At 48.3% G+C, this 12,236-nt stretch overlaps 4 protein-coding genes across 4 annotated transcripts; 2 read left to right on the forward strand and 2 right to left on the reverse strand.

The window, feature by feature from the left end:
• Positions 1 to 391: 391 nt before the first annotated feature.
• EDB93DRAFT_1149271 (uncharacterized protein) lies at positions 392 to 3,325 on the reverse strand. Its single transcript, XM_041449619.1, has 8 exons — positions 3,245 to 3,325; positions 3,039 to 3,190; positions 2,957 to 2,984; positions 2,042 to 2,864; positions 1,773 to 1,994; positions 1,588 to 1,724; positions 928 to 1,530; positions 392 to 875 (listed from the first exon to the last, which is right to left on the reverse strand). The coding sequence occupies exons 2-8, from the start codon at positions 3,092 to 3,094 to the stop codon at positions 642 to 644; spliced, it is 2,103 nt and encodes a 700-aa protein (XP_041307207.1). The 5' UTR covers positions 3,095 to 3,190; positions 3,245 to 3,325; the 3' UTR covers positions 392 to 641.
• A 241-nt stretch (positions 3,326 to 3,566) lies between these two features.
• Positions 3,567 to 6,205, reverse strand: EDB93DRAFT_1086261 (uncharacterized protein; the record flags this gene model as incomplete). The annotated part of the gene is made up of 5 exons (XM_041445964.1): positions 3,567 to 3,763; positions 3,824 to 4,048; positions 4,098 to 4,429; positions 4,484 to 4,828; positions 5,493 to 6,205. 5 exons carry the CDS (start codon positions 6,203 to 6,205, stop codon positions 3,567 to 3,569), a joined length of 1,812 nt encoding a protein of 603 aa, XP_041307208.1.
• A 670-nt stretch (positions 6,206 to 6,875) lies between these two features.
• On the forward strand, positions 6,876 to 10,673 carry EDB93DRAFT_1149283 (uncharacterized protein). The gene is made up of 19 exons (XM_041449620.1): positions 6,876 to 6,941; positions 6,993 to 7,002; positions 7,067 to 7,136; positions 7,198 to 7,258; positions 7,311 to 7,592; positions 7,645 to 7,720; positions 7,771 to 7,925; positions 7,975 to 8,116; positions 8,166 to 8,496; positions 8,542 to 8,706; positions 8,757 to 8,867; positions 8,921 to 8,996; positions 9,048 to 9,142; positions 9,197 to 9,243; positions 9,290 to 9,555; positions 9,609 to 9,635; positions 9,687 to 9,846; positions 9,899 to 10,184; positions 10,241 to 10,673. Exons 1-19 carry the CDS (start codon positions 6,927 to 6,929, stop codon positions 10,584 to 10,586), a joined length of 2,721 nt encoding a protein of 906 aa, XP_041307209.1. The 5' UTR covers positions 6,876 to 6,926; the 3' UTR covers positions 10,587 to 10,673.
• Positions 10,674 to 10,737: 64 nt separating this feature from the next.
• Positions 10,738 to 12,224, forward strand: EDB93DRAFT_1251016 (uncharacterized protein; the record flags this gene model as incomplete). The annotated part of the gene is made up of 4 exons (XM_041453103.1): positions 10,738 to 11,176; positions 11,230 to 11,439; positions 11,493 to 12,016; positions 12,075 to 12,224. 4 exons carry the CDS (start codon positions 10,738 to 10,740, stop codon positions 12,222 to 12,224), a joined length of 1,323 nt encoding a protein of 440 aa, XP_041307210.1.
• Between the last annotated feature and the right edge of the window lie 12 nt (positions 12,225 to 12,236).

Raw genomic sequence — 12,236 nt, forward strand, 5'->3', positions numbered from 1 at the left:
AGTGGTCAGATGTGTTGGTACTATCCCCTGCAACACTGGTTGGTGCTCGGCGCTGCATCAATTCTACAGGTAGAGAATCTAGAGATGACATACGGGTCCTTTCGATATTGAAGCCATGACCTGGTGGTGACAAGTCTTCTGGTACTACAATTTCTGGGTCTATTTGTATGTGGGTACTTCCACATAACAGAGGACTTGTGTTGGATGATTCCTGTCTATTTAGTGATTTGGGGTGCGTATATGCATCATAGCACTGGTGCGGAGGCTGGCTAATATCTCGCTAATTGGCACCCGGCTAATAAGCAACGAGTTTTCTCCCGAACCCCATTTTTGAGGCCGATTTTAGCTGGTCAGGCGGGTGTACCTTGGCGAGAGCTTCTGGGGGCTGTCGGGAAGAACAACATGTTTGTAGCTACAGATCTCAAATTTTAATTCGTACCTTGATCTATTTAATTTTTACAGTAAACTTTCGTCGTCGCATCGACACTGCTCGCAGTGCTACACAAATAAAGCATATCTATCTATTATTATTTTGATGTATCTATACGGGTGCGTATTGAGAGTACGAGCGAGAAATTATCATGAAGAGGTGCTGTAGTGCAAATATACTAAGAGTTGAATCAACTGTGAACAGCCTACGTTCACATATTTCCTATTAATCGGCTGGACAAATACTGCGCATCAACCGAGTGCAGCAATTTAACAAACCGTTTCCAAGTCTTCTCTGTAGGAGCGGCCGTACTGTCAATCTCGCTGATGACAAGCGGATCCTGATACCTGCGCCCATACTTGCCGTAATGGCCAACAAGAGTGAGAATAGTCCGGCACTCCTCTCCCCATTCGGGGGTGAGGTTCAGTGCACGCCAAACATGTCGCTACGTAACAGAATGAATTAAGACCGCACTAGATTACGGACTGTAGACTCACTCTCTCAACCCTTGAGCTTGGCGCGCCATCCCAGTGTGATGGTGTCTTCCTACCCTCGTGTTCCTTAACTCTGTTTTCGACGTAATTATAGGACCACATCATGTCAGACACGCGCTTGGGGCCTCCGTGGGAGATGATCGACATGCATCGGGGCCATTCCTTGTCGCCCTCTATGTCCGATCGAATGAAATTAGCAATCGCGTCGTCCCTCTCATCCACTGTCTCAGCAAGGCGCCCAGGAATGGGGGGCGATATTTCTCGTACACCATCTCCATCAGATGAGGAACTTTCTTGGTCTTCATGCCTTGATTGTCTCGCTCGATGTGGCATGCAACTAGGAGAAGGGGACTTCTGGATCGAACCTCGTGGTGCTTTATTTTGAGGTAATGAATGGCTTTTGGAGGGTCGTTTTCTCTTTTTGGGGCAGTAATCACTTTGCGACAACAAATCGATGCGCATATCACGTGTGACTCCTGAATACATTGGCTGTCTCGACATTTGCTGTCGAGAGGGTGACAGGGCAGTATCAGAGTCAGAGCTAGACATTTGTGGCAGTTCAAGAGGAAGCCGAGGAGGTGGAGGTAATCGACCTTTCGGGACAGGCTGAGAAGTGAAATCAGTGCATCTATTTGGTTGATCAGTGCATCATAATATACGTACAGCTTCGACGACGACTTCAAGTGTGCGCTCTTTGCTCACACCAAGATTACACGATTCTACTTCGAGGACGTTGTCAGCATCCACACGCATGAAGAACTGGCGATATTTTCCACGAAGGGTGTACACCCTCGCAGGACCTGTGAAACAAAATTACAACTACGAATCACTAGCCAAGGGTAACATACCATCTATCCGTGACGGTCCAGCCTGCAAAGTTTCACAGACCTCTTTTGCATTTGCCCAAAAACCACCGTCTGGGTCTTCCCCTGGCCGAAGAACCACCTTGATCTCCGCAAGTTGGTGGTCTGGGACTCCACTTCTGACATCCTCGATGAGGAGCGTCACCATTCGAAGAGGTCGCATTGGTCCTCCAGAGGCTGGAGGTGCTACGGATCGTTCTTGTGCAGCTGCAGAAATGTTGAATAAGAGAGCAAGGTGAAGGCTACCAACTTACATAGAGTCGGTCGCACAGGTTCTTGAGGAGATACTGCACTTGTGGAGGGTGGGCGTGAATCTAGGTTTGCTTCATAATCGCAACGATAATGTGCTCCTGGGCGTGGGTAATGCATATTGGAAGGAGGCGCTTGAAGTTGGCGGCTAGACGTTGATGACTGAGCTAAAGAACCAGAGCCCTGAGCAGTGCGTTGCCCAGTTGATTTCTTGCTTTGTTTATTCTTGGCAGGAATGGCAGGTACGCTAAGTTGCCCCGGGACGCGACTACGACTTGGACCTATGTTATCGTATGCCCCTGGTACCGCATGATACGGACTACGTGGGCCGGACGCTAGTGTAGAAGATGCGGCCGGGGAATGAGCTTCCCCTGGTGACGCACCATCGGCGACTGAAGGGTTAGACATAGTGACACTAGCGCTAGGCGATGTAGCATCACTGATGCGATACATCGAAGAATACGGACCTCCACCACCAGATAGTGAGGGCTGTGTTGAGGGTTCTGGTGTGGGCTCGGGTACCTGAGAGAGCCTAAACCGGCTCGTCTGAGCTGAGTACTCCGGTTTGGCTCTCCTTTTCTTTTTCTTAGGTAACGCCTGTCCTGGGAGAAACTGTATTGCATTTGGATTTGAGGGGAGGACAGCTTGGTAGGTGTTGACAGTTGCGATGGGGAGCACGGATGGCTGCCATGAGAATCCAACTGCCTGGCGAATCAATGGCGCTGGTGTACCATCTCTGGAAGATGAATCCGCATTAGCTTCGACTGGTGCAGGGAGTGCGAGGGCCTCATCGTCGGAATTTGGTGTGAAAGACCGTTTCTGCCGTTTCTGCAAGGTTGCGTGGGATATGTGAGTCGACTGCATGGCCATGACAAGTAGAAGGGGAAAAACGCGTGTCAGGAAGAGAAACGTTTACTTACAGCAGCAGGTGAAGATTCTCTGCTGCTCCTAATAGCCTCATGTAATTGGTAAGTATTGACCAGAAGAAACTCGAGCACTCACGATGATGACGCACCACGCCTACCGTATCCTATTTGTGCATCGTTGTCACTGCCCATTCGCTGTTTGAGTACTTTTACCGGTGAATGAAATGGTTCCAGGTAGAGACTGCCACTGCCAGCAGCTGGTGAGACCAGTTACCTCACCGTCAGTTACTGTGGGTCCCCAAAATTGAAGATGTGTAAATTTAGTTGTGAAATTGTTCTTACAGGTGTGATATAGCGTATACCCTTCTTAGCAAGAAATGAGCGAAACTGTGGATCACGCAAACTAGAATGGACCTACAAAACAAAATCGCAGGACTGGTTGAAGCAACGCCATACAAGAAAGGAAACTCGGGGCCAGTCTCTTGTCCCAAACATGGAAGCACCCCTGATGAAGATGTCTCCTTATCCCCATCAACACGTTTTGTTTTGTTTGTATGTACTTTACATGAGTCGTTATTGATTTTACAGGATATCATCGTTCGATTACGAAAACTGGTCAAGAAAATGGGGAATATTTGTACAGAGCTGGCAAGGTTCAAGGGCATTATGGGCTTCCGTATATCCTCTTTGCATTTAAACTAAAGATCGCGTCGATTGCGTCCTGCTCCACCGCAAGCTCTGCAAATGACTCGCGTACAAGCGCATACCAGTCTGCAGGGTTCAGGAGCGAGGGTGCAGCGAAGGAAGGTGAGGTTCCAAAAATAATACGCTCGTAACCAAACGCTTCCACCACTGGACCAACTGCCGGTAATATCCGTCAGCGTTGTATTAATATATGAGAATATATACGCAAGAACTCACTGAACATCTTAATTCTTCTTTTCCATTCACGATGTTGATCCGTTTCTGAAGCTGGATCCGCGGGACCTGGTATGGTTTGATTCCACATGGGGGGCGTGAACTTTACATAGAGATTTGGAAACAATGACAGGGATGCAGAGTGGCCTTGATAATTGCGATAACTTGGATCAGAGAGGAGCTTGACGATCGGCAGGCTTAGGTCATGCGGCGGCGGCAATATATTGGCTGAAATTTTGTCAGTTTCAAACACTCGCCTTGAGGGGAAAATGCTCACAAAGAACTAAGTTGACCTTCCTGTCTCCAGGAAGTTCTGCGGTGGCTTTCATGAGAAGGTCTTCGAACACTTCATACTTTGCGACATTCGACATGATGTCACTTTGAACGTCAATATCAACGAGATGGCTGTTTGAGAATGCCCATTTCAAAGTCTCGATAGCCTGAGATCTAGCTTCTGGAGCCTCATGCGAAGCTGTGTATGAGGTGTAAAGAGATTGTGGAATTCCAGATGACTCTGAGAGATCTGGATGATCCGGTGGGATGGCGCTAAGGTCGAAGGGAACTGCCACGGAAAGTACTCGAACATTTTGTGTGAGAGACGATTGCAGTCTAAGTTTCGTTGCCAAGATAAGGAAATGCAAAATTTGAAAGTCAAAAGCTTACCCTTCTGGAATCGAAGGGTCATTTAACAACAAAACGGCACCCGCGACCTCAGTGCCAACCAGATCAAGACTAGCACTCTCAAGTGCCTCAGACCGCAGATGAGCGTCAACGACTTCGCCTGGAAAGACCGCACTTGGAGTTGGAGGCAAAGGGAACATGTCAGACGTCCCTGTGCTTGGTGGGCTGAACGCAGACAGAGGTAAACTCGGGAGGTTCTTCGGCCTGCGACGACCACTTGCCAGACCAGCCGATGGAAGGGGTAGCGCGAAGCTCATGATGATGAAGAAAAGTTGAATGAAACAGATCTTGACAAGTATATGTAGGTGCAGAAGCACTGTCCAGCGTCTGTAAGATTTCAAGTTGATGTATCGGATTGCAATGCCAACGATCAAAGCATGATTGATCTGAACCGTTGATTGATAATGCATGATGAGCAAGTTTATCAGATCGTAGTCTATTCCCACGCGTGCTTTCAAACCATTTCGGCAAGTGCCACAAACTAAAAGTAAGTTATACTTCTATCGTTCAAATTCACCAAAAACGCTCAGAATCTACTGGATGAATCATGGTACGCTTGATGCAAAGTGCTTTAATAGCCAAGATTTCCTGCGCGGGCCGCTCGTGTCGGGACAAAACACCATCACTGGCAGTGACTCATGGCGTACAGCAAACGATAATTGACACAGCGGGGCTTTGGAGTGCTCTAGCCAGGTCAAAATTTGCTCTTGATTGAAATCTTGCAAGAGGTAAGATGTTGAATCCCAAAATATGTCAAGGTGTGTTATCTTTATCATAAAAAGAGTCCGGTGTAAGATGTGAAACGCAACAGGTATCTTCCATCAGATTTTCCTCAGGTCATATCTACAAAGTCATGGTACAAGTGGACGTTTCAGCCATATTGAACCGAGTTGGGCTGGCGGTATTCGGAAGACCGCTGCATGCGTTCGTTCCATCGTTGCGCCTTTTTTTGTGCCTTCCAGAAATGTCTGTCTCAATGGCGAAGTATTACTGTGACAGGCCAGAACTCACTGTATAATCATTTTCGTCGACTTCTGCAGTAAAAAATTCATCAAAGGCATGAAGCGCAAGCTGACGTTTCTTGTCCAGACCTTGTTCTCGGTCATATTCGAATCCCCCTTTCTGACTTATCATGCGACCCTGCTTGAATGCCGACTCTCTTCCTTCGCGAATGCCGTATTGTCTACCTTCTTCGAACCCATCCTCCCTGCCGTCGTCAAAACCCTCCGCATACCCAGCATCCCAACCCTCGTTATGACCGGTCACGAACCACTTCTTCCGACAATACATCGGACTTTCTTCTATTACTTTTTCCTTTGCCTGCTGCTTGCTAAGTTCGGTTTGAAACTTTCTTGCAGTATCCCGCGCTCGTGATGCGCTTTCATCAGCTTCATTTCTTTGCCTCTCTAAGACACGGATGTCAGCCTGAAATTTTGTGACCTGTTTTTCCAGGCTTTCGATGAGCATTTGATACCGCCGCATTTCTTCGTTGGCACGCGCAGCATCAGATTCTGCGTAACGCTTGCCCATTTCAGCGGTATTGACACGCACAGCCAGCTCCCGCGCTCGGAGTTCCGCGAATTCTGCTTTAGATTCAGCCTGCTTCGCCCTGCGCATTTCCTGATCGAGCATGTCCCCCGTCGACCGAAGGGTCGATCTAAGGTGCTGTGCTTGCTTTTCTTCTTCTGCCACCACCAGGTTCATCAATTCTGATGCAGAATAGAGGGGTTCGCGGTGTTGTGAGCTAGATGACTGTCTATGACTCTTCTTCCTGTCGACGTTGTGAAGCGTGTTGATAACAGCAGGGTCTTTCAATAGTTCTTTGAGGGGTGTAGGAGTCATCGTTGCTGCGTGTATTTGTGCCATGATGTCAATTCTGCTAAAGTCTGGGGTTCTTCCTTTGCTGGGTAGCGGGGGAGATGTGGGCAAGTTGATATCGCTGTCAAGGCCAGAGGTGAGGTGCTCATGAAAGCGAGATGGGGACATCGACTTGTTGGCGCAATAAGGAGTTGGTACAGCTTATAAGAAATACAGTTGTGTTTTTGCAATCTGTAACGTCACAGCCTTCATCGTGGTATGTGCGCAGTTGCTGCCCCGCTGGCATACGACCCCACCCGGGTGTGCACGTGTTGATTGACACTGCTAGTTTGGTGATTGTGCATAGCAACACAAACCAGCGTTCTAAGCGCTGTATTATGTACTTCCCTCGTATAAGGCCACAATGTAGGCCATTGACTGCGCGTAATCAAGTGGACGGCTTTTTGACTGCAATACTCCTCGAGGCCGCGTCAATTCAGAAAAGGAAATAGGTTCCCATAGATCTGACATGGATCGCCTTGTGAACTCCGAAGCACTTTAAATTTGTAATAACTTACTTTCCATCTACCTCTTGTTCGTTAAGTATTTCTTGGTTAAACTCGTAGAAATGTCGCTCAAAGCTGTAGGTTCGAATATTTTCTTCATTTTCCCGACCTTGACTTGCTGTGTGTAGATTGTAAAATGTGCGTGCACCAACATGTCCGTCCCGTTTTGCGCATTTTGTTAATCCTAGGGCATAAAACTTAGCCGTCATCTCTGGCGACACCCTCGTTTTGCGTGGACGTACAGGACCACAAGGGCAGAGTCCCAAGGAGAGGTGTGAAATTCAGAGAACTCCGGTAGAAAAGCAACACGGTCTGACCCGCTACACTCCACAGAATCCTACATCTTGCTGATGTCGTGGCTCCGAGAATGGGAAACCAGACTCGAGAAGACGAGGTAAGATACTATTGCTGCACTTATGGTCAGTACTGATCAAAGTTGTTTCCAGCCATGGGCATTTGAGTCTCGTGATTTCCTTCGTGCATTGGCAGTAGGCAAGGAGATTTCATTTACTTCCACACATAGTTTTCCTTCCAACGACGATGTCACGCGTGACTTGGGCACCGCTGAAATCGGGGGAGTGGATGTTGCCTCCGAGATGCTGAAGAACGGCTGGGCCAAAGTCAAGGAATTGAAACGGGACCCCACAGAAGACGATATACAAAAACGTGACATCGAAGCTGAAGCAAAGGCGGCTGGAAAAGGCCTGTGGAATTCTCATGGTCCCCAGGTGCGTGTTCTTGGCTGCCATACAATTGTCGTTGCTTCTGTCATTTTCGCAGGCCCGTGTCGTGCACCAAACAATGCCAACTGATTCTCAAGCGTTTGTTTCGGAGTGGAAGGGGAAGTCCATTGACGGTATGACGTATTCTCACGACTGCAGTACTTGGTTTAATTCATATTTTTAGCACTCGTGGAACAAGTGCGGGACGGGTCTACTCTCCGGGTCCGACTTTTCATGCCGGATGGTGAGCATCAAATAGCCAACATCGCACTCGCTGGTGTTCGTTGTGCCAGGACATCCCCAAGGCAAGGAGAACCCTCAGAGCCTTGGGCAGAAGAAGTAAGTCAATTCACATGTCAAATAACTTTGTTTGGATTATGGTCTGCAGGCAAAATTCTTCACGGAGTCCAGGCTGCTCCAGCGATCTGTACGGGTGATTATACTGTCGTTGCCAACTGCGACAGCAACACCATTCCAAGCCGGAGCTAACAGTGCACCACCTCCGCCGGCATCAATATTTATCGGTACTGGTACGTCGTCCTCTGTGTCTGAGAGTATATTTGGCAATATCTGCTGTAGTCCTCCATCCCGCTGGCAATGTAGCTGAGCACCTTGTCGCTGCTGGGCTCGCTCGCGTAGTCGATTGGCATGCCGGTATGCTGGCCGCAGGGGGAGGTATGGAACGTCTGCGAGCGAGCGAGAAAGTTGCAAAAGAAAAGCGAGCATGTCTGTACGCCAATGTGCCAACTGCGTCTGCATCGATTAGCCAGTCAAATCATACTACTAATGGACATGCGCGCGTCTTTGACGGAACTGTCATTCGAGTATGGAGTGGCGATCAAATATCTGTCATTGATAAGGAGAGTGGCAAGGAGCGCCGGTTGCAGCTCAGCTCAACAAAAGGTCCCAAGTAAGTAGTATGTCTTGGTTGTCGACGTCTTCTGATTGTTGTCAGACTCTCCGACCCTAAGCAGGCGTACTATGCACAGGAAGCTCGCGAATTCCTTCGGAAGAAACTTATTGGCAAGCATGTCAAAGTTTCGGTCGATTTCATTCGTCCTCGTGATGGCGAATATGAGGAGCGCGAATGCGCCACAGTCCGATACGGAAACCAAAACTCGTAAGTAAGATACACATTAGCATTTTATTTCACTTATATCTCCAATCCAGCAACGTGGCAGAGCAGTTGGTAGAAAAAGGCCTTGCCTCCGTTGTCCGCCACCGACGTGATGATGAGGACCGTTCCTCTGACTATGATAAACTGATGGCTGCGGAACAAGTGTAAGAACGCAACAGCCTCATTTGTGTTAGATATCATTAACTCTTGAACTCAGCGCTGTTGCCGAGACCCGCGGTATCCACTCCGGTAAAGAACAACCAGCTGTAAAGCCCCCCGTCAACATTTCAGAGGTAAGTATGTTTTTTGGTATTCCGCTCCTCGCAGATCCAGATTTTTTGTAGTCTGGCGCACGTGCCACCACTTTCGTCAATGGCTTTAAGAGGCAAGGCAAGGCATCTGCTGTCGTCGAATATGTTGCCTCAGGGTCTCGTTTCAAGTATGGTTTAAAACTATGTTCTGACGAATAGTTTTGAAATATCATTTTCTCAAGGCTCTTCCTCCCAAAAGATAACCAGTCGCTCACCTTGGTCCTGAATGGTAAGATTAGCAAACCATTTCCAGACTATGCCTCATTATTTTGCAGGCATTCGAGCGCCTCGAACAGCGCGTAATCCTTCTGAGAGGAGCGAACCATTTGGTCAGGAGGCTGCAGACTTTGCAACTCGCCGGTATATGCAACGCGATGTGGAATTTGAAGTGGACACCGTCGACAAATCTGGCGGTTTCATCGGAACGTTGTGGTTGAAGAGTGAAAATGTTGCCGTTGCTCTAGTCAAGGAGGGCCTTGCGTCCGTACACTCCTTCTCCGCCGACAGCTTGGCCTGGTCCACACAGTTGTACGCAGCCGAAGTGAGCGCTGCCTGGCTCCTTGAGTATCAAACTTTTTGATGTCATTATTTTAGGCAGAAGCCAAGCAAGCACAAAAAAATGTAAGCCGCAACATTGATGTACTTCCTTTCGATGTTTGATCATATTCCAAGTTATGGGAGAACTATGACGAAGAGGCAGAGAAGGCTACTCAGGCTCCCCCAACTGAAGATGATTCTGGACGTTTAAAGTCGGAATATCTGGATGTTATTATCAGTGATGTCCGGGCAGAAAATGGCTTCAGTTTCTCAGTACAAATATTAAATACCGAGGGTAAGCTTTACACAGAATCACCCGAATGGCTATTTCTCACCGTATACGTCAGGCATCGCAACCTTAGAAAAGCTAATGCGCGATTTTTCTCTACATCATCGCGTCGCACACCCAGCACCGTCAAATTTTACGCCGAAGGCAGGAGATCTAGTATCTGCCAAGTTTTCGGATGGGTCGTGGTACCGTGCTAGGATTCGCCGTACATCCCCAGTCAAGAAGGAGGCTGAAGTAACATTTATTGACTACGGGAACCAAGACAATGTCTCGTTTTCAAATATCCGTCCTCTTGATCCCAAATTCCGCTCCTTGCCCGGTCAAGCGCAAGATGCTCGCCTAAGGTAATGGTGCAGTTCGCATTTTTGTTGTTCAATGACACTTATGGTGTTGTGCATAGCTTCGTCAGGCTCGTGGCTTCCGAAAGCGAGTACCATGCAGACGCTGTTCAGCGCTTCCGTCAATTGTGCGAGGGTCGCAAACTTGTCGCCAATATTGACTACAAGGAAGGCACTACACTTCATCTGCGTCTCATTGATCCCAATGACCCCGTCGCTACGCAAGATCCTTTAGCTTGCATCAATGCTGACCTACTTCGCGAGGGTTTGGCATCGATTGACCGTAAGGGATGCAAATATCTCGGCGCATACCCGCACATCATGAGTAAACTGCAAACTGCAGTTGCTGAAGCGAAGCGTGATCGTGCTGGGATGTTTGAGTTCGGTGATGTTGAGGAGGACGAGTAATTTACTGGTGACCACGAGTTATGTAATACTACCGAGGAAGACTTAGTCAGCTACTATTACTAGTAATGCCAATACACCTCACTTTCATCGTTCGAATGCTCAGGAACTTGAATCAGGATTGATATTGCGCTTGCAGGACGCGACTTCAAACATGGAACCTACGAGCCAACTCGGTGCCAGTACCTCACTTCCTCAACTAAACAATGGCCCCAAACCTCTCTCAGGCTCAGGCAGTTTCCAGAGCTACTTATCTTCAGCTGGTTCATATCACCGTCATGCTAAAGGGGCAGGTGTCTATCTTGAGAACCAATCGTCAATTCATACTCAAAAGAGCCAATCACCCTACCTTCAAAGCGTAGTAGAAGCTTCTTCCCATTCAGGACCGTTGTCTGGTGTTATACGATTTATAACCAACTTCCCTGGAGTCCTGCTCGAGGACCTACACCGCTTCCGCTATGGACACCTTGGAAGACTACGGATTTTGTTGTCCCTTTACTGTTGCGTGAGCGTTATCTTCCTCTCTTTCAAGATGCATAGCGCCTTGCGGGGTGTTGTTGCAGCCGGCCGCCCACGCATAGCTCATGTCCCAAGTACGTTGCCAAGGATATTGGAATACACATTTTCTAAGATGCAGACATGTCAGACTCGGACACATTATACCGTGTTTCCCCTCTCTCGAATTTGTCGGTTCAGCAGCGAATGTCCATCGCGTTTCCCAATATTCCGCCACCTGGTCATCTGGAAATCTTTACCCTGGCTACTCATTCATCAACGGACAATGACCTCACCGCTTGCCTGTGGACCGAAGAAGATGGGCTGCACGACGCCATTACCTCACTCGCGACTTGGTCGGGTGATTTGGACTCGGTTTTTTGTTGCAGAGCGCAATCGCTTATGGGTTTATAGGTCCTTTGTCTCTGGTCGTCGTGACGTCGGGTCCAACGGACCGTCTTGCTATGCTCAAACGATTTCCAGAAATTTTAGGCTTCTTTGATACGCACTCCTCATTCGGTTTGTCGTTCCACGTACTCCAAGTTTCATCTTCTTTTGGAGGATCTGCCAATGCTTATTTAAACGTTGCTCGTCTTTTGGCCCCCACTGATCGAGTTGTCCTGTTCCCGGATGGTTTGCCTTCACACCTCCCGAGTAATTTGTACAGCTCCATCATTCGGTCGACGTCCATGCAGCCTCTTGTACTGGGCAACAATAGCCGTAGGACGTATCCATTCCTCCCGATGTCCCCCGTTGTTCTTCCCAAGGATTATCCAACATGGTGTACCGAGCGTTTCTCTCTTTTCCAATCTCGATCACTCGACTGGGAAGATTGTCTCTGGCAACTGTGGCTCGAAAGTGCTGGCTCAGTGAAGTCTACGGCGGTGGATAGCTGGCCAGTGTTGGAAACTAGTAAATCCAACAACTCCGCCCTATCCGTATGTTGCACGACTTAGACGCCTGGCTCCCTCATTTGTGTCTTACGAATTACTTCAGGCAAAGCTAAGACGACGTTGGACTGTCAAATATCGTGCAGAAGCGTGTGCCCTCGCAATGAAACGAGCACAGATATTGGAAGTGACTAGTTATGCAGACAAGAAGGCATTCCAGTGGCGCAAGAAATTCTGTCACGAGGTGAGGTCTTAATGATGTCCTGGA

This window comes from Suillus bovinus (genome assembly GCF_016758785.1).
Source record: "Suillus bovinus strain UH-Sbo-P2 chromosome Unknown EDB93scaffold_32, whole genome shotgun sequence".
Lineage (NCBI taxonomy): Eukaryota > Fungi > Basidiomycota > Agaricomycetes > Boletales > Suillaceae > Suillus > Suillus bovinus.

Excerpts from the sequence above, each read along its gene's own strand:
- EDB93DRAFT_1149271 (XM_041449619.1), bottom strand. The coding sequence starts at position 3,094 with ATGGGCAGTGACAACGATGCACAAATAGGATACGGTAGGCGTGGTGCG. Across the intron at positions 2,865-2,956 it reads GAGAATCTTCACCTGCTGCT|AAACGGCAGAAACGGTCTTT; the intron begins GTAAGTAAACGT and ends GCAACCTTGCAG. Across the intron at positions 1,725-1,772 it reads TGGACCGTCACGGATAGATG|GTCCTGCGAGGGTGTACACC; the intron begins GTATGTTACCCT and ends TTTGTTTCACAG.
- EDB93DRAFT_1149283 (XM_041449620.1), top strand. Across the intron at positions 9,143-9,196 it reads GCCTCAGGGTCTCGTTTCAA|GCTCTTCCTCCCAAAAGATA; the intron begins GTATGGTTTAAA and ends CATTTTCTCAAG. Across the intron at positions 9,244-9,289 it reads GCTCACCTTGGTCCTGAATG|GCATTCGAGCGCCTCGAACA; the intron begins GTAAGATTAGCA and ends ATTATTTTGCAG.